The 27,832-nt window shown below is 38.0% G+C and overlaps 1 protein-coding gene across 1 annotated transcript in view; it reads left to right on the top strand.

The window, feature by feature from the left end:
• LOC120781020 (IDLSRF-like peptide) overlaps nucleotides 1-27,540 on the top strand; it is a 162,958-nt gene extending 135,418 nt beyond the window's left edge. The window contains exons 4-5 of the mRNA XM_040113212.1: nucleotides 8,260-8,458; nucleotides 24,759-27,540. Of these exons, the coding sequence (XP_039969146.1) occupies nucleotides 8,260-8,458; nucleotides 24,759-24,906 (347 nt within the window). The 3' untranslated portion in view covers nucleotides 24,907-27,540. The remainder of the gene's footprint in view (nucleotides 1-8,259; nucleotides 8,459-24,758) is intronic.
• The last annotated feature ends 292 nt before the right edge of the window (nucleotides 27,541-27,832 follow it).

Raw genomic sequence — 27,832 nt, 5'->3', positions numbered from 1 at the left:
CTTTGTTCGAAGCTCATTTTCGCACCAATAACATAAACATACTGACATTTAAAACGCAATAACTTCACTTCCTATCGATGAAATGTCATGAAACTTTCTCACTGGACAATTGATAAAAATAGCAGAGTCGACATATAGATGGCGCCATCAGGTGGCGCTAGATTCAAAAAGTCTTGTTTACTTTGGAACACACCTTGTAGATTACAGAAGTCACACGGTAGAAAGTCTCCTTTTCTGAAAGCGGCACTGACAGATCCTCCCCGACGCTGATGAAGCTTTTGATGTTGCTGAACGTCATCTTACACAGCCGTATTAGCTTTACGGGGATACCAAGTGCGGACATGCGAAGTCGTCTTTAAAATCGATGAAGAGGTGGTTTGTATCGGTTTGCCTTTCACGGGTTTATTTCAAGATTTGATGTATGGCGAATATCTGGTCGATTGCAGATTTTCCATGCCTAAAGCCAAACTGGTAAAGTTCAATCAGTTTGTTGATGGCGTCCTTTAATCTTTCACACAGTTCGCTCGATAGAACCTCATATGCGATGTTGAGGAGGTTGGTAGTTGGCGCAAATTGTGGGGTCTCCATTTTTGTGGATTGGGCAGAGCACACCTAAATTCCAATCGTTGGACATGCTTTCGTCCGACCATATTCTACAATGAAGCTGATGCTTGCTCCTTATCAGTTCTTCGCCGCCATGTTTGAATAGCTCGACAGGCAATCCATCGGCCCCCCCTCCGCTTTGTTGTTCTTCAGAAGGGTAATTGCTATTCGATGGTCGGGCATCGATTGGGGAATCGGGTTCGCCGTCTCCTGGCGTTATGCTTTCACTGCCATTCAGTAGGCTGGAGAAGTTTTCCCTTCATAATTTCAGTATGCTCTGGACATCATTCAATAGATCACCTCTGAGGGTTTCACAAGATTATGCTCCAGTCTTAAAATTTTCTTTCTTCGCGACTTCTTTACGCAGAACGGCAAGTCGAGTAGAAAATCGTTTGGCTGTCTGTTGTGATTGCAGCTTCTCGACGTTGAACCTTCCTTGTCCGAGTCAACGTCAACATCACATCACAACATTATCGACAGGGTTGGTGGTTTTATGGTCCGGAGACAGCCAGCTGGCTTTGTGAATATCCTATGCTGGAATCTAGTACTATAAGTAACTTTATTTCGGCCTCCGTCGAAGTCGATCAGCCTCAACCTTTTTAGGGATGTTCCATTATGGAGGCTAAATTCACTGACCGTTGTGCCAAAGCTAGATTCGTTGTTAAGCGACTTTGTTAAAGACGCCAAGCGCGATTATGATATCATAGGTGCGCTTCAACCGCTCATAGGAGACATCTTTAGTCACATCGTCTTTCTCTTCCGTCGCGGCGTGGGGGCAAATCAGCGATATGGTGATAAACTTTGCTTTGTGAGATGTGATGGTGAATACCACCCACCACGAATATCCAACGAAATTTGCGCTCTTTATATGGCCTTGTAATAAATGCGCAATTAAGGGACTGGACATTCCAGGTGCATGGCCTTAAATCGTAATGCTTTACACGTTGCAGTGGTCGTCATCAAAACGGGGTTCTCTCGTCCGAGGCCGTCTTGATCTTTTCATTGGGGATGTTTTTTTAACGTGACGTGTCCCAAACAAAGCGCACAACCCTGGGGAGAGATGGTTTGTCTTCTCACATTAGCTGCCTGCAAACGGATGTTCTTTGGTTACCCAAAGGATACTTAGTCTAAGTCCAAGTAAAAGAACCGGTTTTGATCACTCTCAAGTGAATGGCGCTCAGAGAACTTTCCTCATTTGCCTGAACTCCTACACATGGCACCATCCTCTAGGTGGTGATATACTGTTACAATAATTTTATTCGGTATTTAACATTGAAGCATATTGTGGAATGAGCCAAGTATATTTAATATACAAAAAAAATTGGCACTTCCGTGAAAATATTATTACTAAAGCGGTTGGATATATTGACGGCACGCATGCTACACTTTTACTACAGTATCGCAGTGGCTATTAAGTTTATTTAGCAAAAATTGGAATGTGGAAAAAACATCATCTCGACGCTTCCATCTCACCTTCTTGAAACAGCTTTGACAATATGCTTTCTCCAAAATCTTTAGCTCGCCGCGTAAGTGCTGAAACAGGACAGTGTTTAGTTAGAAAAGTGATTCAAAAGACTACTTGGGTTTATCTTTGAACCAGAAAGATTTCGCTATCGCACAGGTGAAGGTTGCTAAGCAGTGGTTACTGTACTCAAACAAGGTCCACAGCTTCAGTGCTAGAATGCAGATTCAGTGATATTAAGGTAAAAGTACGCACTCTCAGCTCATCAGATATTCAGTTTACATCGATTAGAAGTTTTTCTTTTGCAAATTTCATTTAAATATGTGAATACTTCGATATTATATCAAAATTATTCCATTTTTGGAACAGGTACTATCGATTTCAAAACTGAATTGAAATGCAGAACATAGTTGAATATATTAAATTTCGCTTTCCGTGATTTACTGGTTAGTTAGTTACCTGATTTTCAGCACTTTTTGAGTAATACGGCGAGTCCTTTGATCTAGTTCTACTTGAAAATCAATTAACCTCTTTTTTGCTGAAAACTAAAAGCTTCTTGTCAGTTTCATGTTCCACCGCTTCCTCTTGAAATAGGTATTTTTTATTGCACCATCAACGAGAAGTCCCCCCGTTTTAGTTGCCAATAACGTTGTTTTCTTGGTTCACCTTAAATTACAAGCAATAAAACTTGCAACCAATTCGCTGACAAATTCTGATGGCATGAAGCTTTTCAATTTTTGAAGCACACATTACCTTCGGTTTAATGAGCGTGTCGGAATACGCTAAAAATACTTCTCCAGGATGCGATAAAGTTTTTAATATACTTACGTAACTTCTCCTGTAACTTATTTCTTTTCAATTATTTGCTGGCGAACTTAAAACTTTCGTCTTAAATACTTTTGTGATTAACTTAATATTTCTTATTTTATCATTTCTATAGAAAAGATGCGCCATGATACTCGCCATTGCTGCTGCCTAAAGGGCCATAAATCTTCCGCAGAACTTTTCTTTCGAAAAGTCGTAACATCGACTCATCAGGTGTTGTCATCGCCTATGCCTCTGCACCACATAGCAGGACGGGGATGATGAGTGATTTGCAGAGTCGAGAGAGGACTTTACTTCTCAATTGCTGACTCAGTCCGAAGTAGCACTTGTATGCAAGAGTTATTCTGCGTTGGATTTCGAGGCTGACATTGTTGTTGCTGTTAATGCTAGTTTCAAGATAGTTGAAATTGTCCAGCGCTTCGAAGTTATGACTGTCAACAGTGACATCCCCCTACGGGTACGGCGGGACCCCTCGATTCGAGGGGAAACCGAATATACCCGCGGTAAGGTATGCCTGTCGTAAGACCAGTCCAGGGCTGTATGGAAGCTGAACTAGTCGTAGCTTCGGCTACAAGGTAATACCAAAGACTTTAACCTGGTACCACGGAGAGCAGTAGCCCCTTCAGTTCGCTCCAGTCTGCTCATTGGGTTTAGCCCTTTGTGGAGATTCGTGGTAGCTGTGGTTAAAACCCAAATCGCGGGAAGAACTGACTTTGTCAGTCGAATGTGGAGTTGCATAGCAACCGGGTGCCGGACCCAATGTACGGCAGAGGTTTTAGATGGGCCTCGAGCCATGCCACACTGCCAATTGGGACAATAATGCTTGTCCAGTTTTCAGGACACTGATCGACGCATTGTATTGATCCGTTGTGCTTTTGAGCACCGTGGAGTTAAGCTGGCGACAGTAGGATCCCACGTGAAACACAGTCAGACGTTGTCAACAGTGACGTGTGAGCCGCGAGTGCGGCGACTATTTATTTGATGACTGGAGATATTTTGTCTTGCTCTCGTTCACTACCAGATACATTTGCTTCGCTTCTTTGTTCAACCTGAAGAAAGCAGATCTAACGGCGCCGATGTTTAGGGTTTCTTAGGCACTCTTAGTGCTATCTAACGCATACTCCTATTATGAGCAGTAACTCTGAACTGAAATGCTCTTCGGAGCATAATGCTCGTAGAGTACCGGAGAGTAAGTCTGTTAAAGCGCCTGTTATATGTGTGAGATTGTAATATCTTAGTCAATGGATGTCTTTTTAGGAATATGATTTGCTGACTTTGAGGTAAACAAAGCAGAGTTTAAGGTTGGGTCTATATAAAAATGAGTTTTAGATGACAGCATTTTAGGGTATAAATGAGCGGTTCTCAGTGTTACACAGAGACTATCTGTAATATTATTCTATCTATTTAATAATTATATACGATTACATGTTTATTAGTGTGGTCTTTAAAAATATAAATTAAATCTTTGCAACACACTTCTTATATTTGAAATTTTTAGTAAAGACCTGTTATCTTTTCCATACTTTCATCGACTTCTGCGTTATGAGAAGAAACAATTCTGTACATATTTTCAAGTACTACCCTAATGAACAAACATATTTAACGGCCGAACAGTTTTTGCCAAATTGAACAAAATCTGGTTTTACATCTTCACTTCAGCTTTAGCTTTGGCCTTCTGAATTTTAAAGTGAGTTTTTGCTGGCATTCACCTGATTTAATTAACGACTGAAACGCTTAAAAAAAACAATATTGACTTTTATGCATGAAATTTGAAAATGAGATAAAACAAACAAGCCAACAAAGGCGGCAGCCACAGACACATTTTATTAAAAGCAATTTCATGTAGGCGCCAAACAAACAAACAACAAAAAAGCAAAAAGTGTTATTCAAAAAGGTTGCCGCATTAAACTTGGCATATTTTGCGGCGCAACGCAATTAAAAATGACGCAAATGCATAAATTGTTTTCGACGCTGCTTTTGTTTCAATGCCATACCTTTTTATAATTGAGTCCGCATATGTGCGGTTATTGTTGTTTTCTTTTTATTTGCTTTGAAACCTCAGAGCAGTGCGGAGTGCGTGTAGTTGTAATAAACGCCTGGATGTATACTTTAATTTTTACTGTGAGGCAAATTAAAATGCAATTAAACGGTAAAAAATGCAAACAAAATGTCAAAACGCTAATTGAAAAGCCAATATTTATTTGAATTTTATTGCCTTTTAAATAAATATGAATGAAAGTATGACTGCAATTTTTTTTCTTACATGAAGACACTACTTATTTTTGAATTAAACAAACATCGACTATAATTCTGAAACGGCGGAGACTCTACAAGGGATATACTATAAATTATGTTGAAGAAGCACCCGAAAATTTTAACCAAAAAGCAAAATTTTTAATTATTCATCAATATTTATTTTGTCGCCTTCGAAGGGCGACCAGATACTTTTATGCCAATGATTTGTGCAGTCCTCGACACAGTTTTCAAAAACACTTTTTTAGATGGCCTTCAGCGAAGGCTGGTTTATCTCGTCGATCGACTGGTGAATGCGGTGGTTGATCGCTGGTATTCATTGCGTTTTTCCGGTCACAATACTGGCTCGATGCTTTGGTGCATTATCATCGTGTAAAATCCTTTAATTGTGTTTCCACAATTCTTGCCCTTTTCTACGGATTTTCTCACGCCAAATAGAACTCTTTATTGACTGTCTGTCCCTCCGGCACAAATTCATGATGTGCCAAGCCACGAATATCGAAAAAAACAATGAGCATCACTTTGATTTTTGAGCGAGTTTGGCGTAATTTTTGTGGCTTAGGCTCGTTTCTTCCTTCCATTCCGATAATTGTTGACTTGTTTGCATGTCAAACTGATAAACCCATATCTCATCGTCAGTTATAATGCACGCCATGAATATGGGATCGACATTCGCATAAAGCGTGCCCAAAGTAAAAATTTGGCTTTATCGGAACGAATCGAGCAAGAACGCGTTTCATATCCAAAATATTGACCAAATTCATGCGAACCGCCTCACGAGAGATGTCGAGCTTTCTTGCCATCTGTTTACCACTTGTCTAAGGATTTTCAGGCACCATATTCTTGACTGTTTAGTATTTTCATCAGTAGAAGACGTCGAAGGTCTTTCAGAACTAGGTACATATGTCATCAACGATCTCTCGACCGTCTTTGAAGGCCTTGTACAAACTGTATGCTTGTGTTTTTGATAAAACTTAATCATTCCCAACGATTCCGTACGACATTTGGGTAGAAATACAAAATTTGAGACAAATACTTTGTTCCAAATTTTTATCCATTGTAAAAATCGCCACGCAATATTGAGCTGCAATTGCTTTAAATAACCGGTTGGCAGACTGCGTCTACCAACTTAGCCAAATATAAATTCAACTCAGGTGGTCTTTCCGGCAAACATTTATTAACCCATTCATATGAACATGTGAGTGAGTACATTCAGGTACTCACTCTACTGCCAGAAGGACACAGGTCGAATGCAACTCTATCAAATTCTCCCATTCTCTCTTGCATTCCTGTATTGTAACTGCCACAGAGTTCCTTAATATTGGGTTTAATGTAGTATAAATAAAATGAAATACACGTTGCTTTAATAGCTGAGAAGGGCATGAAGCAAATACTGACAGTCATGACCGCTCATAAAGTTTATTTGCGGTTAATCATACGGCTGAGTGACTTTTGAAACTGCCAAGTTTTATTGTGGTTGAACAATTTCTGCATTAATTATTGTTTTCTCTGCATGTATGATGTGAGTGAAAAGAACAGGCTGTGCTTACTCGTATTAACAAAAACATACAAATTTCTGCTAAAGCAAATTTTGTAGTTTGAAATAGAAGAGATGGGCTTCGACGATTTGCAGTTTCAGACAGTTGATACCCTATTGTAAGTCGTACCGCAGAAGTGAATAAACTGCTCTGGAATTGGAATAGATCTTGCTTTGTGATGCAAACAATCTCTTTTGAAACGGAAATGTTCAAGAAGTAAAGGCAGGCATCGCAATAAATGGTTTCAGAAAACAGATCTGAGGTGTCATCTAGATTTCTAAATTGTGCTCATCTTACCAGGATAGATAGGCGGTATTATGTATTATGACTAACCTAGGAGATCCAATGTATTAAAACAGTAAGACCGTTGCTCTAACAGAATTGTGAACCGACTTGAAAACATGTAAAACGAATTATTTGTTTTAGATTAGGTTCAGATGAATTGAAGTAATAACTTTGATTCAATATTCCCTTATATACTGAATGTGAGATTTGTTTGTTCCAACATATTTTCAAGCCATATCGTTTATATTATATATTGGATTCAAGTGATTCTGGGTGTATGGTATATAACATATGATTCGCTCTTGAATCACTGTTGAAGAGCCAGGTCGAGTTTTTCTACGGATTTACTGTCTGAATCTTAAGTATGTATGTATATATGGTGGTTCGTTTGAAACAAGTCTGTCTACACCTACCTATAAGAGTGCCCCATAATATGAGCATTCTCATACTTCTAACCCACTTACCAGTTGAGTATCAAATTTTTGTAACATTCTATTTTTAAATTTTTTCAACGTTTTAATTTAATGCTCATCTACTCGTTATATCGCCAGCTTAAAGTGTTATTTCGTTGCCCTCTCTTGCAGTCACTTTTGTAGTCTCTCGAGCTTAAGATAGTTTCTCTTTGGCCGATTGTAAAAGTCGCTCCGTTGCAAGACAACGGCACTGCCATCTGATAAGTTTCCGCATTCGCTTTTACCGCAATAACCTTATATACTATACATATGTATATTATACCAGGTAATATAATGGTATATACCATATGGTATACCAGGTAAAGTAATACCATATATTATATTATACCAATTATAATGCAATAGTTTCCTTGACGCACCTTAAGGGCACACTCTCCGTAAGCTTTACCAGAATTCTATTTGGCGTAGAGCGAGAAATGTCAGCCCTTGATTATTTGATTACTTGAACAATTGTGCTTCGTCTCTGTCACACATTGAACACCCTGTAATTTTAGTTCAATAAAGTTGTAAGGATTTTTTATGAATTTGTCTCGCAAGCTCTCATATCTTTGCTAACTTATTACATTCCGTTTTCAATTAAGCACTCGGCTGAACTATGACTCTAAGCTTGAGGCAGTAGAGAGTTCGGTGCGCAGTGCTCGAATGCCGCGGATAAAAGCCTTGCAGCGTGCATAAACAATTTTTATTAGCACTTAAAATAATAATATTTACTGATTTGGCTTTTGTTGAGCCAAACAGTCACTCTCCTACATGTATATATGTATATATGCCTATATTGATATGTAAACTTCTCTTTACTCATGACTTTCTTTCTTTGCAGCTAAACGCCCACCTGTTGAGGAGACCGCCTCCTTCCTGCAAAGTCTAATCGCCTCGCATGGTCCCAATTACTTGGAGAAGCTGTTCGGCAGTAAGGCTCGCGACGCACTCGCTCCGTTAGGTGGCGTGGAGAAGGTTGCCATAGCCCTGAGCGAATCACAGACGATTGAAGATTTTGGCGCCGCATTGCATTTGATGAGGTGAGTAATTGAGCGAAAGTAAAGGCAGACGAAGGACGAATAAAATCCAGTGAGTCAGCGCCGTATAAGCGTATATATAGTATATGCGAGGTATATGTATGAACAGAAATGTGTTGTGGCAACCAAAATTCTGCAAATTTCAGTTAAAGCAAACACATTTGGCGAGAATATTCAATTATGCCGTGCTTTCGTAATCACTTTTACGTCCACCAACAACCACACCGATTTCAAGTACCATATATATTTGTATGACTAATTCTATCGGCGCTTGACTTTTGCTGCTTTATAAATTTACTTTGATCTAATATTGCCTTTAATAAAAATTTGAATACTTTGATAATTAATATTGGTGCAGTGATCTCAATCAAACATACGGACAAAGTAAATGCAAATAAAGAATTCTTGATTTGTTTTACGAGTTAAATTAATTGTTCATATTTTCAAAATTTATTACTATTTCAAGGCTTATCTTCCTAAGGTAAAGAAGTATAATATATTTTTAAAGTGTAGTGTTTCTTCCTGTAGTTGTTAGCCATATCAAAAGTTACTAATTGACCGATTTTATAAAACGCATTTATTAGCTCCGTCTATATATATACACATTTCTCATTGACTTCTTGCCACGTTCGCTGAAATTGCCAACATTTTTAATTAACACCTGTTTGGTCAACCCGGCGTGAGCACAAGAGCCGAAGGCATTTGCAGAAAACAGATGCCGCAAAATGAACGCGATCCTAAGTTACATCTGTATATATTTGTAAAGTCGTTTGTCATTCTTATAGCCTTTCCTAGACCGTGTAGATTGCCTTGAATCCAATAGGACGGATCTAAAAGGATATCTTTCCGTTGCGAATATGTTAGATTGCAATTCGTTAAATAAAAGACCGCGACAACGGCAGCCGAAATATGCTCAAGAGAGTTTCTTCTATGACCATTCTTCCAATCAACTCTTTCGCCATAAACTATCACACCGTTTTTAATTAAAAATGGACTATTGGCTTGGGATTGAGCACCAATTGACGGAGTAAACAAGTTGAATAATACAGACGGCTACCGCTACTAGTTATCTTCCTATAAGTAAAAATTACCTAGTAATGAACATGATCACTAAGTAAAGAACAGCAAGTTCACGTTGCTACAAAACATTTTTCAACCAATCATATGTTTACTGTACTGATCCCAGATGATAATGGGACCCTTACACGTACAACAGAAAGAACGCAATTTTGATTTAATTTCCCATATATGGCATACTGATACTGATGCCATACTGACCTTACCTAAAAAGAGTTGAAAGTGCAATATTGTGATACAAATATTTCCTTCTCTGACAAAGCAATGAAATATGATATATTTATAACGTTTCTAGTTTTGATGAAAATCATTTCGATGGGTAATCTTTGCCAATGCCATAAATGATATATTGACTTTGCCAAACTTATTGATTTTTAACATTAAATTACGCAGCCAGAACAACAAAACAAACAAATTTCTCTCAACAAGTATCAATGCAAAAGGTCAGCACATTTTTATATAAATATATTTACGAATGACCGCACCCAATGCACACGTTCACCATTCAATGTAATAAGAAAATTTCGTTATAATAAAATAAATTACGATATTATCTGAAAAAGGTCATTCGACTCCGGTTTATTAAAATTTATTGACCAGAGAAGCTGCTTTGGCAGCCCGCAGGCTTGGCGACGCGACTTTACGTACAATGTTTTTGTTATTTTGTCTGGTACAAAGACAGAAAATCCGGCATTAAAGCCAGAGGAGAGAAATGTCACATTATTATCTTTTGACTTTCTAATAAGATAACGGTAAACGAAAAATATCGTGCGGTTGTTTGCTGTTTAGTATTAAATATGACTCTGGTATACGTGAAATTGATACATTGGAATACAAAAATTCTTCAACTCACACATCCAAACACATTGTTATGCATGACTCCGGTACAACCGTACTGGGGCGGTGTAGTCTTTTTTACTACAAAAAGGTAATCCATTTCGATACTCTCTACATGTTTTAAGAAACAACACGGAAACTTCGAATTTAGTGGAGAATGTTTATTATCATTCGAAAGTACATGCTTTGGCATTTATTTTTTGAAGACTATCTCTTTCAAATCTTGGCCGCGGCTACGCCTCAGATGATCCATCCGCTAAGTCCAATTTTCGATGACTCGAGCGAGCAGTTCGACTGGTAATTGGCGAGTGACACTCATAATGTTTTGAAGCGGGTTTGTCCGCATAGACTTTAAGCTTTACTTCTAACTTTAGTCTATCGGTGTAATACTTATCACATGGTCTTGGTGGCCAATCGATCGGCCCTAAACGTGAAATTATCTGCTCACCGAAGTGCTCCCTCAATCCGTTGAATGAAGCGATGTGTGGAAATTGGCGTCGCCTTGTTGAAACGAAATTTCGCCGAGATCACGAACTTTAATTTCCGGCATCAAATAGTCGCTTAACCAACTGTCGTTTTTTTGAAGAAATATGAACCGATGATTCCACCGCCTCACAAACCCCTTGAATCTCTTCAGGTTCAGGATCTCCTCCTGCTATGAGCTATTTTATTAAAATGAGTACAAAGCTTTCTTTTATTAATTCTAAGCGTACATGGTATTAGATCGGCTTCGAAATCATTTAAAAAGGCTCCTAGGTTGCCCAACTCGTCTGCTTTCTGTTACTGGAAATGTTCTTGTGGCCATTAACCCAAAATATGGACAAGTGTAGTCGACTTGCCATTAAAATTAAACTTTTACTGCATTTTTTGACGTTTATGGAATTATTCTGTAGTGTTGACAAGGCCAGAAATGCCGACTGATCATATACAAGGGTGCTTTCTGTATCCTTTCACAGTAATTGAACAGAGTTTGGTGGGCGAGCAGACAGACAGCCACCCGGAAATGCGTGTGTTTTGTCATCCTTATATTTATATATAAAGGGTGTTTTTTAGGCACATGGTTTTACAGAAGAAATGAGTTTATTATTTATAATTTTGAATTCAGTTTTTTTTATTTTATAGAAAATAGCTTTATTATAAAGATGAGAGATTTCCCCCGCGGCTGGCACGAATAAATTGCAGTCAAAAAGCCCAACTTTCTACCAATTTTTGCAGCATGCCAGGCCATAAGTCAGGAATAACGCTCCTCGGGCATAATTGCGAAGACAAAACTTTCGTCAGACTTCACAGAGCAACAAACACGCTGCAGGCCCACGACGCGAAATGCTAAGCTCATCAAAAATTTGCTTCAATAAATGCTTAGCTCATCAAAAATTTCCTTCAATAATTTGATTGTTTCTTTGGCTGTATGTATCAAACTCCTATTATCCTATTATTAAATATTGTATCAATATTTATCACGATCTCAGAATAATATGGAAACATTGTTGAATATCTTAACGAATTAATTACCAAATTTTCGTAATACTTAAGTATTATTGTCTCCACGGAATGCATTGTTTAGGACACAAACCCAGTGATTCCACTCTCTGCCGTGCATGTTCTGCCCACACTTAATTTTCAGTCTAGTTTCCTCTTCCGCTTTGTCAATTTCATAATTATTTCGCAATCCGATTTACTCGTTAACATCTATAGTTAAATTCTGGCATTATTTATGGCACCGAGAACAAAAACATTTATGTAATTTGTCAGGATAAATTTCCAAAAATGTTTTTCAAGCATTTTTTGATAAGTACTTTATTATTTTAAGCTTTTTGGTTAATAAATTAATCTGATGTATAGGAAAAAGCAATAAAAATGTATTTAATATGATTTACATCTAAACCGAGGATTAAAAAATATACTCCAATTACAAAAGCATAATAAAAGTGCGTTTAATATTTATTTTCGGTTATTGAACAAATATATTAAAGCACAATATCGCCAGCCATTTATTACACGACTATGGCGTACTTAATTGTAATGTGTAATAAAATATTAATTAACTACAATATACAACCACACGCTGCACTTAATAAATGGATGAGATATGAGCCAGTTTCGGGACCGCTGGGAGAAAAAATAACACCTGCTGTGAATAATTGTACCTCGCATGGTCAGCGGCGTTTGCTATACCGAGAATTAATTATATACATATGTACATATATGTATATTTGATAAGGCGCACATAATCGTGTATATAGAGTATATGGATATTTGCTATATAAAACACATGCGCATTTAATTCCAAAGTACATGTATGAGTCTACATATACTACCACATCTGTTTTGATTATCCCACAATGTAATCTGGTAATGTGAATTAAGTAATTAAGATGTATGTGAAAATAATGATTCAATTTGATTTACGCATGACGAGTTTACTCCTTGGACATTTTTCTCACAGAGACACAATTCATGGCACAAAAGGCAATGAGACATAAAAAATGCGAATAAGCAAGGAATATAGAATCGCTGTGGCAATTACTCTTATCAAGATTTTCGTAAGTATCTAGTGCTCGGGCTTGAACACGACAATGTTATTACCAATCAAATTAATGAGCCCATGATTTATGTCGAGTTATACTGACAAGGTACGTTCGAACGCGAACTAAATAAATCAGAAATTGTGGGTTCTTAAAAGCAAAAGTATGACGGCTATCATAAATTGTGTCTAAGTGTGTTGTGTGGTTCAAAACTGTCAACATAACACGAAATGAAACCACTTCTCTACTCAAAAACTGTTTTCTTTATTTGTTTCCTTCTTTTTTTTACACAAGTTGCTCTTCACCAATCAATCGGTTTCACTCGATAAGTCATCCGTTAAAAGATAAAATAATTTTACGAAAAGTCGAACAATAACAAAGCATAGGAGACCGTTAAACTACTCGCAGGTGAGCCAAAGTTTGCAAGGCCATCAAATCGAATCAGACGTACGCTGCAAAAGGGGGTTAACTCAGCAAAAACTTTACGTTTACACATATTCATCATTTCTTTACTTAACTTATTTCGGTAAACGTTTGCAAATTTAGAAAATTGCAAAACGAATGTTCCTCAACATTCCTAAAGAATATATATATTTCATATACAAAACAACCCGGGAATTTTGAATATTGATGGCCATGAAAAAAGGCTGAAACGCATGAGAAATGCAGAAGAATACAATACACTTCCATCATGGCTGTACGGCTTTTAGGTTAAAATGTCTTAGATTTCATGAAACAATGAGAATGGAAACCACAGATTTGCGCGATGTATCCAAGACAACTTTTCGATGCATGATCCAACTTTAGCTAGGTCTCCTCAAGCAGCCATACATTCTCACCTAACCTGAAAAGTCTCATGAGTCTCTGGGTAAGCTTACTTTTGAATACAGTATCGGAAACGATTTCAACCCTGGCAATACTAATAATATACACAATTTTCTGAATACTAGACACATTTAATTAGATATCGATGACCTACGTTCTCTAGGTGCTTACCTTATAATTAATAATGTTTAGCAGGAAATATTTATTTTGTTTGTATTCTTCACCGCAGAAGATTTAACTGTCGCTCAAATGAGCATTTTCAAAGCCAATTTTCAGCAAAAAGATGCCTTAAGGCTTACTATAATATCGTGAATCCGATTGTATGGACTGATAGACTTTCTAATCTTACAATGGTTGTACATGCCATCTAAAACTAAGCGACATAGATGTGGGGTTATGTAAATATAAATGATTAAAATAACGAGATGAGTCGAAATCCGGCTAACTGTCTGTCTGTTCGTTGAGTTATCTTGATGAAACTTGCTAAGCGTGTTCTTTGGCAAAAAACTACAAGTTCGTAGATGGGCGCAATCGGACCACTGTCACGCTCATAAAACGCCATTAACCTAAAACCTATAAAGTGTAATAATTAAGCACTAAATTATGATGTAATGTAATGTTTAATGTATATATCTCTTAATCTGCTTAAGCCGAAATAACCAAATTCGCTTAAGATAAATCCTATATCGTTACGGACAGAGTGAAAATGAATGAAGGACCATAACCTTGTTCACTAGTCATATAAAAATGGGCAAAATAGGACTACATCCACGTCTGTTTCCCATATAACTCAATTTTATATTCCATCTCACTCTTGCACTTTCCAGTATCCAAATAAAAAAAATTATTTCAGAGTTTTCCAATAGGAGTGACGTGATTCCTTAAAAAAGAAAACATACTTATGTTAAGAAAATTTTCAGGTTTTTTTTTTTTTTTGTGAAGTACAATCGATACAATTAAGTTCGGAATATATTATCATTCCTCCATGACTTCTTTTTCAGGGACGAATTCGATGAACCCAATTTTCGAGTACATTTTCCAATAAACCAAGTCACATGTCATGAACATCGTATTCAGTATTGACTTCTAAAGCTTGAAGAGAGTGTGGTTTATTGTTAAAGACCAGTGACCTTAAATAACTCTCCAAGAAGTAGTATAATGGTCTCATTTTCTTGGAGGCCATTCAATGTCACTATTTCTAGAAATAATCGAATCTCCAAACTTTTTCTCGCCATAATTCGGTTATTGCAAGTGCTGTGTGGCACTTAGCCCCGTCTTGTTGGAACCAGATGTTCTCAAGATCAGCTTTTTCCAATTGTCACCATAAAAAGTTGGTTATTGTCAATCTATGCCGATCTCCATTGTCAGTAACAGTATCACCAGTTTCATTTCTGATGATACCAGACCAAAACCCCACCAATCTGTCAATTTAGGTGAATGTAATGATTGTTTATGAATAATTTGTGTATGTCCTTCCCACTGGAACCGACAATTCTCGTTATTTACCGTGCCACTCAGATGGAAGTGAGCCTCATTGGAGAAGATGATTTTCTTAAAAAATCATTATTGTTTTTAAGGTGTTTCAAGGCAAAATCAACAAATTCACGACGTTTATGGTGGTCCAAACCTTCAGTTCCTTAGTGAGAACAATTTAATTCAGATGCAAGCCTAAATTCCTTGCACGAAATCCACAGGTTTGAGACAGTCCCAATTCTATTTGTGCTTAGACTAAATAAAATCGGGTTAAAAGCCACCCTAGGGCCAACGTAACTATGAAGGTATAGTACTTAACTGGCTTTAATCCTGGCAAATTGCAAAAGTTTAAAATGTGCGGTTATTCTTGAAATTAGCTTTTCCTTATTTGTTCTTTGTTAGACTTATACCAGCAAATTTTGGTGTCTAATTCACCAGTTGTATTATCTTCCTAAACGTATGGTAAGATCAGAGGAAAACGTACACGAAATGAAAAAAAGAAAATAAAACAAAATGACAAGCCTAGGTCCCATTGAGTCAATTGGCTAAGCCAGTCGAAAAGTAAAAATAAATGTCTACGAAAATTATGATGGCAAAGCGCACAAAATTACGCAATAAAATTAAGCGGAGGAAAAATGTTGCGAAACTATGCGAGACGAGTTTGATGAGCTGCAAATTGGGGCCATAAAAGCATGAAAGCCCTCAAGGCGCACAAATATCTTTTCGGATCAGTGGCTATGACTATGTGTGTGGTAAGAACATATACAGATAGTATATACATTATGTACAGTTATATAAATTGTGAGTATATAAATAGTGATGCATTTGCGCCAGTTTTACCAGACATAACAGTTTCACATATACATTAGTTAGTGAGAACAACCCGCGGCGAGTGACAGCACTGACCTTAACAACAACGATTGCAAAGAAAAACAGGACACCAGAGCAACATTGTGCCAGAAGTGGGGCACCGAAAGAATTAGTGCAAAGTAAAATGAGGTTAGTGCGTGTGTGAGTGTAAAAACTAAGGCGAATAACAATAAATGAGTACGCAATATCAACTAAGTAAGAAAATGGAGCAAATGTGCACACACACACACACACAAACACATACACATTATAAGTATATAAAACAGCACAAACGCACTGCTTGTTTTGGCGCCTTCGCATATGCTAAGCCCATTTACGGGTCTGAATTGTGCGATTGTTGTTCTTGTGCTTGCTTGCATGTTGATCTCTGCGAAAGCTTGAGGCGACCTAGCAAATGCGCCTGCTGGGATTAATTAAGAGCAAAACAACATTGCAAATGCAGGCGAACCCAAATGCCATGTAAGAAGGTTTTTGTAGGACATGTGTGAAGATTCGTATATAGTGAAGTATAAACTCACACATATGTGCACACATAAAGCAGCGCAATGTCTCATAGATATGTTTATAAACAGATACACTCACAACTATAAAATAGCTAAACAATAAAGTCAAGAAATTGGGAATCATTATAATCAGGATATTGTTTTCTTAGTTTAAAGTACACTTTTGGATTAAAAATCGTCGCAGAACCTATAAAGTGTATGTATGTATATCGTCACCTAAAATGCAAAATAACGTATGATCAAAAAATTCGAAATTGAGTGTTTCATTGATTACCATTCACTACTTGAAATTACATACATATAAGTACGTATGTCCAACATTTTAAGCTTCTGTTATCTGATATAGCTCAGTTTTAACCAATATTTAAATTTTATTTCGCTCATGTTCTATTTAAAGTCGTGTTTTATTCTTTCCCCTGTAAAACTCAAATTTTCTTTCAATAGGAGTGGTTTTTGATTATAATTTCTTTTCTTAGCCTGTTAACTTATGAAAAGTGATGTTACGTTATATTGCGGTGACGAAATGTGCAGCGCGACGAGTTGGTTTAGCCATGCCCGTCTTTCTGTCCGTCCATCCGTCTGTACATATGCGAACCATACGAATTGAAAACAAGTGCTAGCATAGCAATCTTTTTGATTTGACGAGATATTCTACAGCAAATTTGGTATGGGTTATTGCCCAAGACAACCAGGTAGCCTCCGAAGAAGTTTGTTCAGATCGAGTGCTTAGCAAATAGCTACCATACAGACCGATCAAAATTGTGTAAGAAATGTTTGGTATTTGTAAAGGGTATTATAGCTTCGGTGCAATTAAAGTTAAGGTTTTTCCTTATTCCTTTTCATATAAGTAGCGGTGTTTTTAGTGCTTTAAGGATTGTATTCCTTTGACAATCGACTCTAGCAATAATATTAGCAATTGTTTGTTTCAATTTCATAAAAAAATTGTATTAAGATGCGATCCTGTTTTGATAAAAATATTTCTACGTGGCATTCTAGAGAAATTATTAAAATTTTAGAGATCTCCGTCCATCCATTTCTTGTAAAGATGTTTATACCTTAAGAGGTACTCTATCTGGTGGTCATATGCTTATTGGCCCATTTACTTATTTCCATCAGATTAGGTTGACCGACTCCCTGTTGAGATATTCCACTTTTAATAAACAGATATGTATGTAAGGACTCAGCGTCTTTCATATTTTACAAATGTGCTAAGTCGATATATTTTGCTTATGAAAGACGCTTCGTCCTTTCAGCCATTCAGCCGAAAATGAGCCTCATCGCTGAAAATGATTTTTTAATGAAAATCCGAATCATTTCCAAATAATTGCTCAGCCCAATTCACGAACATACGACTATGTAGGCCGAGATTTTTTCTCAAAAATTATACACAATGACGTCACAGAGATGATAAACGCTTGGGAACGACGTGTGAAAGACTGATTTGGGCCTTCCTCAATTGATGCGCTAGCAGCGGCAATATTCTCTACACTGCAGGCACTTCTTTGTCTTATATGATATCTCTTTCCATGATGAAATGGCCAACCTTACTGAAGATAAATGTCAAAAGAGAGGGAAAAATAAGGCGCCGTTTGCTGTCTATATCGGTCTACTTATGTAGCTGCCCTATGAAAAGATCCGATACTTTTGTGACGTGTGAGGATTCTATATCATTGTTGCTTTGCATAAGCGACCACAAGTCTTTACCAGAAACTTCTTGCTCTCATGGTCTTTTTGCGTTCAGTTAAAGTGGACTTAACAAGAAATACTTGATATACTTCGGAACTTAACTCATTAATATCATACGTAATCCAAATGAAAAATAATAATTTTTTTTTAAATTTCATGACTGACATTATTTGCAGTGCTTTTATTGGTTTCAAAATAGAAAAACTTGTCCATATTCGATAACGTAGTTAATAAACAATATTAAGTGCCAGTATTCCACCATTAACCCAATCCAATATTCTTATCCGTACTTGAAGGAGAATTTACAATATTTCCAGTTTTAAATGATTTTATGATTGTGTCTTCCGTATACGTTTTTTTTTATTCTGTTATTAATCTTTTCTTAAATTTCCCATGACGCTCGGCTGTTGTTAGCTTCATGTGACAGTTTCGCGAACTTTGTGAAAATATTTTGTGACAGTTTGAGGAGGTACCTAACATTTCTCAGCAACTTCCATTATGAAATTTTTTCTTATCAGAAGTTGGTACGAATTTTTTGTCGCTTAACAATTTCCTTGTGAATTTTTCATATTTCCCCAACTTTCTTCTTCTTCCTGCTCTCACTTTTCCACCTCTTGACTACCATTTTCATTGTTTTTACTTTTTGTTTCTACATATTCGCCTTATTTTTCTTTAATCAACTCAATTTATTTTCTTTATGCTTTCTTTGCTTTTAAATAATACGAAGCAATGAGAGATTGTTAAGATGAAACTGTTACGTGGAGAGACACAAAGATAAAATGTTTCGAATCTTTTATAACAAATATTTTTTTAACACAAAACTTTTCCGTACTTTATGGGACATAGGAAGGCAAATTTGACCAATAACAAATGTATGAGTGTATGGCAAATCCCCATGAGCCTTTTATAAAAAAATACTTTATATCCTTAACTTTCCAGTTTCACCTCTCTCTCTCTCTCTCTCTCTCTCTCTTTCTCTCTAGAAATTTGAAGGCTTATTAAATATATGCGGATTATCGTTCGAAAGAACATTGTTTCGCATTTATTTTTTGAAGGCTATCTTTTTCAAATGTTGGAGTTTGAGTTGTGGTCCATCCGTTGAGTTAACGATGGCTCGTTCGAGCATTTCGACTAGTAAAGGGCGAATAACATGCGCGATGTTTGGCTCCAAGGCCAAATCTTCATAGGAATAAGTCTAATGCGTGATATCGCACGACCTTGGTGCCCAATCGACCAGCCCATAACATGAATATATCTGCTCACCGAAGTGTTCTCTCAATAAATCTATTTATTTACGCGATAAGTTGGAAGTGACCCCGTCTTGTTGAAAGCACATGTCGCCGAGATCACGAGCTTCAATTTCAAGTATCAAATAGTTGGTTAGCACACGATAATGGTCGCCATTGACGGTTTCGTTCTTACCATCATCTTTTTAGAGAAAATATGGAATGGATGAAATGCGGCAGTTTTACTTGTTTACATACCCATTGGGTCAAAAATGAGCCGCATCTCTGACAAAATTTGGTCCGAGAACGTCGAATCTTCTTGGAACTTTGCAAGAGCCCATAGGGCAAGGCGATGTCGCTTTGGAAGGTCGAGCGTCTTCAGTTAATGCACAAGCTCATTAACTAAAAAGGTTTTTTCGTTCCATTCTTGTCAGCCAGCTGTGTGCTTTAACTGTCCGATAACTGTGATACCGACGGCTTCTTGCGACAGTCTCTCAACAGTATGCTTCTAAAAAGGGTTCATTCGCAAGATTGTAGTCCAAGCGTATATCCCGTTTAGAAGATGAAAAAAGTAATGTTTGATGATAATTTTGTCTACCCTTTTAAATTTCTGTGATCAACTGTAGTTTAAATTTAGGTGGATTTAAGTTCGCTTTTTTTGTGTGCATGTCGGCAATTTCTTATTCAGTGCATTCTTATCACTCAGAGAGGTTTCTTTCTGATATTATATTATTCTGTATGAATAAAATAGTTGTTTTTCTTAAATTCCCGTCCGTTGTTTTACATAAAGGACTATTTCTTTATTTCGTAGGCGAAATATCTATGCCAGCACATTAGAGCTTTTGGTTCTCGTAGTTTAGTTTCAGCCCAAATAAGCTGATAAAAAATGAGCAAGTAGAAGATGTTAGCTGTTAGGCATTCGGTTTTTGGATGTCTGCAAAAAATCACATTGCTATGTTCAGATCGAAGGATGGAGTCATGTGTAGAAGTTCACGCAAGTGAGGAAAGTTCTCTGATCGCCATTCACTTGGGAGTGGCCAGAAACGATTCTTTTATACATGGCTCAAGCAGCTCACTACTTCCGGTCTTTGACCAAGTATCCTCTGGGTAGCCTAAGAACATCCGTTCGAAGGCGAGCTAAAGTGAGAAGGCGAAACATTCCCTACAAGGGTTGTGCGCTGGGTTTGGGACCCGCCACGTAAAAAACACCCCCAGTGAAGAGCTACAACCAGCCTCGGATGAGAGACCCCCCTTTTGATGACGACCATGGCAAACGAAATAAGGACTACGAATTGAGGGCATGCACCTGGAATGTCCGGTCCCTTAATTGGGAAGGTGCCGCTGCCCAGCTGGTTGATGTCCTCGTAAAGACAAAGGCTGACATCACCGCCGTCCAAGAAATGCGATGGACGGGACAAGGACAGAGACGAGTAGGTCCTTGTGACATTTACTACAGTGGCCATATAAAGGAGCGCAAGTTTGGTGTGGGATTCGTGGTGGGAGAGAGACTCCGTCGCCGAGTACTATCATTTACTCCGGTGAATGAACGTCTAGCCACAATCCGCATCAAAGCGAGGTTCTTCAACATATCGCTGATTTTCGCCCACGCCCCGACGGAAGAGAAGGACGATGTGACCAAAGATGCCTTCTATGAGCGCTTGGAGCGCGCTTATGAGATGGGTTGAGGCTGATTGACTTCGCCGGGGCCCGAAATATGGTTATCTGTAGTATCAGATTCCAGCATAAGAAGATTCATCAAGCTACCTGGCTGTCTCCGGATCGAAAAACTACCAACCAGATCGATCATGTTGTGATAGACGGAAGACACGTCTCCAGTGTTTTAGATGTGCGTGCGCTCCGAGGTCCTAACATCGACTCGGACCACTATCTTGTTGCAGCTAAGATTCGCACCCGCCTCTGTGCAGCAAAAAACGCGCGCCACCAAACACAAGGAAGGTTCGACGTCGAGAAGCTGCAATCACAACAGACAGCCGAACGATTTTCTACTCGGCTTGCACTCCTGCTCTCTGAGAGCACTCGTCAACAACTCGGTATAAGGGAACTGTGGGACGGCATTTCAAACTCCTTACGTACAGCTGCAACCGAAACCATTGGTTTTCGGAAAGTGCAAAAGAACAGCTGGTACGACGAGGAGTGCCGTGTCGCAGCGGAGAGAAAACAGGCTGCCTACCTCGCAACGTTACGATCGACCACTACACGTGCGGGATGGGATAGATACCGAGAGTTGAAGAGGGAAGCGAGACGCATTTGTAGACAGAAGAAGAAAGAGGCTGAAATGCGTGAGTACGAAGAGCTTGATAAGCTGGCCGACAGGGGTAATACTCGAAAATTCTACGAAAAAATGCGGCGGCTTACGGAAGGTTTCAAGACCGGAGCGTATTCCTGTAGAACCCCCAAAGGTGATCTAGTCACTGATGCCCAGAGCATACTTAAATTATGGAGGGAACACTTCTCCAGCCTGCTGAATGGCAGTGAACGCACAACACCAGGAGAAGGAGAACCCGATTCCCCAATCGATGACGATGGAGCAGACGTTCCATTACCCGACCATGAAGAAGTTCGAATAGCAATTGCCCGCCTGAAGAACAACAAAGCGGCAGGGGCCGACGGATTGCCGGCCGAGCTATTCAAACACGGCGGCGAAGAACTGATAAGGTGCATGCATCAGCTTCTTTGTAAAATATGGTCGGACGAAAGCATGCCCAACGATTGGAATTTAAGTGTGCTATGCCCAATCCATAAAAAAGGAGACCCCACAATCTGCGCCAACTACCGTGGGATTAGCCTCCTCAACATCGCATATAAGGTTCTATCGAGCGTATTGTGTGAAAGATTAAAGCCCACCGTCAACAAACTGATTGGACCTTATCAGTGTGGCTTCAGACCTGGCAAATCAACAACCGACCAGATATTCATCATGCGCCAAATCTTGGAAAAGACCCGTGAAAGGAGAATCGACACACACCACCTCTTCGTCGATTTCAAAGCTGCTTTCGACAGCACGAAAAGGAGCTGCCTTTATGCCGCGATGTCTGAATTTGGTATCCCCGCAAAACTAATACGGCTGTGTAAACTGACGTTGAGTAACACCAAAAGCTCCGTCAGGATCGGGAAGGACCTCTCCGAGCCGTTCGATACCAAACGAGGTTTCAGACAAGGCGATTCCCTATCGTGCGACTTTTTCAACATGCTTTTGGAGAAAATAGTTCGAGCCGCAGAACTAAATAGAGAAGGTACCATCTTCTATAAGAGTATACAGCTGTTGGCGTATGCCGATGATATCAATATCATCGGCCTCAGCACCCGCGCCGTTAGTTCTGCTTTCTCCAGGCTGGACAAGGAAGCACAGAAAATAGGACTGGCAGTGAACGAGGGCAAGACGAAATATCTCCTGTCATCAAACAAACAGTCGTCGCATTCGCGACTTGGCTCTCACGTCACTGTTGTCAGTCGTAACTTTGAAGTTGTAGATAATTTCGTCTATCTTGGAAGCAGCGTAAACACCATCAACAATGTCAGCCTAGAAATCCAACGCAGGATAACTCTTGCCAACAGGTGCTACTTCGGACTGAGTAGGCAATTGAGAAGCAAAGTCCTCTCTCGACAAACAAAAACCAAACTCTATAAGTCACTCATAATTCCCGTCCTGCTATATGGTGCAGAGTCTTGGACGATGTCAACAACGGATGAGTCGACGTTGCGACTTTTCGAGAGAAAAGTTCTGCGAAAGATTTATGGTCCTTTGCGCGTTAGCCACGGCGAATACCGCATTCGATGGAACGATGAGCTGTACGAGATATACGACGACATCGACATAGTTCAGCGAATTAAAAGACAGCGGCTACGCTGGCTAGGTCAAGTTGTCCGGATGGACGAAAACACTCCAGCTCTGAAAGTATTCGACGCAGTACCCGCCGGGGAAGCAGAGGAAGACCTCCACTCAGTTGGAAGGACCAAGTGTAGAAGGACCTGGCTTCGCTTGGAATATCCAATTGGCGCCACGCAGCGAAAAGAAGAAACGACTGGCGCGCTGTTGTTAACTCGGCTATAATCGCTTAAGCGGTTTCTACGCCAATTAAGAAGAAGAAGATGTTCAGATCTTGCATATGATTTGTGTACAGTCCTTATCCTCTTCTATTCGAATCGTCACTGCTCCGCCGTTTCAGAAACAACTTCTTTTAATTCGTGGGCGAAGTATAGAATCCAAGACATTGAAGTTTTTGGTTTTTGTGATCTAATTTGAGGGCAGTGGATGACGACCTTGACTTTTCATTGGGGGCGTTTTTTACGTGGCGGGTCCCAAACCCAGCGCACAACTCTGTACCTTGTGGCTCGTCGAATGTTCTTAAGCTACCCATAGGAAACTTGGTCAAAGACCTCAAGTGAGCTGCTTGAGCCTTATGTAAAATAATCGTTTCTGGCCACTCCCAACTGACTGGCGATCAGAGAACCTTCCTCACTTGCGTGAACTTCTACACATGGCTCTTTCCTCCATTCTTCGCGAGAAAAGTTCTGCGAAAGATTTAGGGTCCTTTACGCGTTGGCCGCGGCGAATATCGCAGTCAATAGAACGATTGGCTTTACGAGATATACGACCACATTGACACAATTAAGCGAATTAAGAGACAGAGGCCACGCTGGCCTTATCTTGTCGTCCGAATGGACGAAAACATTCCAGCTCTGAAAGTATTCGATGCAGTATCCGCCGCGGCGCGCCGGGGGGAGCAGAGGAAGAGGAAGACCTCCACTCCGTTGGAACTACCTGGTGGAGAAGGGCCTGGCTTCGCTTGGAATCTCCAATTGGCGCCACCTTGCGAAAAGAAGAAACGACTGATGCGCTGTTGTTAGCTTGGTTATAACTGGTTTCTACGCCAATAAAGAAGAAGAAGAAGAAGAAGAACGAATACCTTTAAGCAAGGTTGGATAATATATTTTTCTATGACACAGTTTGAACTTCCTCTAGCCAGTATTCATTCCACTCAAGGCTTAGAATCTGAAAATCTCTTACTAGAAACTAAATTGTACTTTTTTCTCTTGAGACAAGTGGTTTTATACCAAAACTACATTTTTTACAAATTAAGGGATGTACATAGTATACCAATGAGCGACAGGTTTTAATGTCTCGAAAGTTTGGACAAAGAAATAAGCTTTTTTCTAATTTAAGACTTTCGTATAAGTTGGGAACCGTGACAGACTTGTATAACTAAACTCTACCACTGCTTTTATAGATATTACTAAGGTATCATTTATTTACTTGCAGATCCGACTTGGAGCACTTACGATCCGTTTTCATGGCTGTTGAAAATGGCGATCTCGGCATGTTGAAGTCGCTCGGCATCAAAGACTCCGAACTGGGCGATGTGAAGTTCTTTTTGGAGAAATTAGTCAACACCGGCTTCCTAGACTGAGTGGCGCCAGATCCCGCTTCTGGATTTTATTATGCACACGCACAACCCATTAACCCCAATTTTTACTCGTACTTGGGCACACCCTATGACAACTACAACTACTAAATACGAACACGTATTTGGCCGACGTAGGTGAAATAGGGAGACGCCTTATTTACGAATAAAAAGCACACACACACAAAAGCAGACATACACACCAACAACAACAACAAATAGAAACGCAGATACATTGATGCAGTGATATAACAAAAATAGCAAAAAACACATGAAAAAGTAGTTGGAACATAATTCTTTCTCAAATCTTAAAGTGAAGGAACAAATTACAGTCAAATCTTCAAGTTTCTTTCCATTTTCTACACACATTATTTTTGTTGGACTTTAATTTGTTTACCGAGGTTTCGTTTTGACGTGTGTTTGCAGAATTTTTATAGAAAAAAATCAAAGTAAAAATCACAAAAAAATTGCAAAAAATCATATGAGACCAAAAAAATCGATTGTGTTTAGAAAATATATATAACTGAAAATAGACTTAGGCAGGCGAAAGCGCGGGGCAGGTGTAAAAGCGGCGGCGAAGTAGAATTAAAATGCGACAATTGCATAGTTCCAAGCAACCAATAGAAGCTTTGTATGGGTGAGTAGTTGATGCGTCTTTGCGGGCAGTGCGTACTTCCGGGGATTCCATGAGCGAATGCAAATTACAACAAACATAATATTATAACTGGTTTTACTGCTACCAACTACGCTTTGTTTGTATGCTTTCTTTGCGCACTTTTTGCTTTACTCACTAGCTAAACGTTGCTTTCTATTCGACTCCGAGTCAAGGCGCTATTTTGAAAACTTAAATTTTTGAGAAAAGAATAGTGTACATTAAAAAAATAACAACAACAAACAAAAGTATGAAATAGTCAATGGTTTTCAGTGGTATCTCAATGTGTACATTCCAATTCAATCATATTAATAATAAAATGTGGAAGCAGGATCGACATGAACAATGAAAAAACAAAACAAATGAAGAAGCTAAGAAAAAAAATGCGATAAAATTGAGTAATTACTATGAAATATAAACTAAATGGCGCAAACAAAATGCAATGTATATGTTGGAAGATAGAAGAGTGCAAAACACAGGCAATGCAGCAAAAAAAAATTAAAATAAAATAAATAAAATAGTAGAAGTTTCTGAAAATTTTTGAAAACTAAAGCAAAAAAACGAAACACATAAATAGTGCAACTAAAATTGCAAAAAAATACTGTTGTACTCGAAAAAAAATATAAAAATACAAAACTTAAAAAAAAATTATATAAAAAATAAAAAAAATCTTTAAAAATCTCTTCATCCACTTATGAGCATGACTAATGCCGTAGTACAATTAGCATGTATGTATCTCACAATGGCTATCAGTATATACCTTCCAGCTAAAAACAAAAACAAAAAACAAACACTTAAAACTACGAAAATATATTTAAATTTTTTTTTTATTAGAAAACAAATAGCTGTAAATTTTTGAAATTTTTTTTGTGACAAAAAATCCGCTCTAAAGTGTGTAGCTTAAAAAAAAGGCATGACTGCGCCACAAAAAATATATTCTAATTAAGTAACTGTATTTTCAAATCATTTACATAACAAAGTGTGCAACCTTTTCTCTTATAATTAGCATTAGGGTGGCGAAAAAGTATAGACAAATATTTGACTAGACACTATAAGCCAGTAAAGTAGGTATACTAACTGAATTTATGGTAAACTAAAACATATCTGCATGTATTCAAAATTAGAAAAAGTAGTTTTAGCGACAAAAAAAAAAATACGAAAAAACCACAACAACCCTAGCAAGCCCTGCAGCTATTTAAAAACCCCGGTTTTCGAAATGAAAAATTATTAAAATAAAGCAAATAAGTTTATAAAAAAATATTTCTTGTTAAAACACACACATACATATCAAATTTAGCATATAAATCATACTTTCCCAAGCATAATGGCATTTCAATATGCTTTCGAGAGCGATTAGTGCGCGTATCTATGAGAACTCAGCAGAAAATAATAAAAAAAAATATTGCAAATAAATCTTGAAAACTTAAGTCCCACAAACAACGCAGGAAATTACAAAATGTAGCAAAAAATTATAAAAAAAGCAACCCTGACTTGACGCGTGAAAAAGTTCACAAAAAATATTATAAAAATTTCAAAATTATGTACTTTAGTATGCGTTCACATAAGCACGCTTGAAATACTTGAAGGAAATGCAAAAGCAAATGTAATTTGTGCGAAAGAGCGGCAAAAGGCGAACAAGTTGACACTTGAGTGACAGTTCGGCGCTTACGCACGCCGACTGCGCAGATTCGTGCTTTTACATAGTTATACATTATATAGCATGTATATACTGCATATTTACATATGTATATAAGCATACATGCATACATATGTGCAGTTGTTCGCGAAACTATTTCATATCGTAGTTAACGGTTTATGGTTCGTTATAAAATGGCAAATTTAGAAGTGTAAAGAAATTATTATGCAAAATAAGCAAGTTTTTCAGCGCTAATTTTTATTTCTTAGTAAGTAATGGCTGTTCTTTAACGATTTACCGTTTTGTTTTGCGTTATTTTTTCCTAAAAAATATAATATTTCTTATAAAAAAATAATTAAAAACATTTACTAGCCTTACGCTGAAGGAGTGCTCGATGCCGTTAGCAACTATCTGACCCAAACCCAACCACCGTTGATTTTTATGGAAGCTCGACAGTTGGAAATCATTACAAATTCAATAAAAAAAAAAGAAACACAAAACATTTTTACATTTATTTTTAAAATTTTACTAAAATAATTTTGCTTTCAATAAAAAAAATTATGCGAAATGAGTTTTCATTTAAAAAAAAAACAATCAAATAAAAATGTTTACGTGAAATAATTATTTCTCATTTTTTTGAGCCA

This window comes from Bactrocera tryoni, chromosome 1, assembly GCF_016617805.1.
Source record: "Bactrocera tryoni isolate S06 chromosome 1, CSIRO_BtryS06_freeze2, whole genome shotgun sequence".
NCBI classification, from domain to species: domain Eukaryota; kingdom Metazoa; phylum Arthropoda; class Insecta; order Diptera; family Tephritidae; genus Bactrocera; species Bactrocera tryoni.
This window is presented reverse-complemented; position numbering and strand designations above follow the sequence as displayed.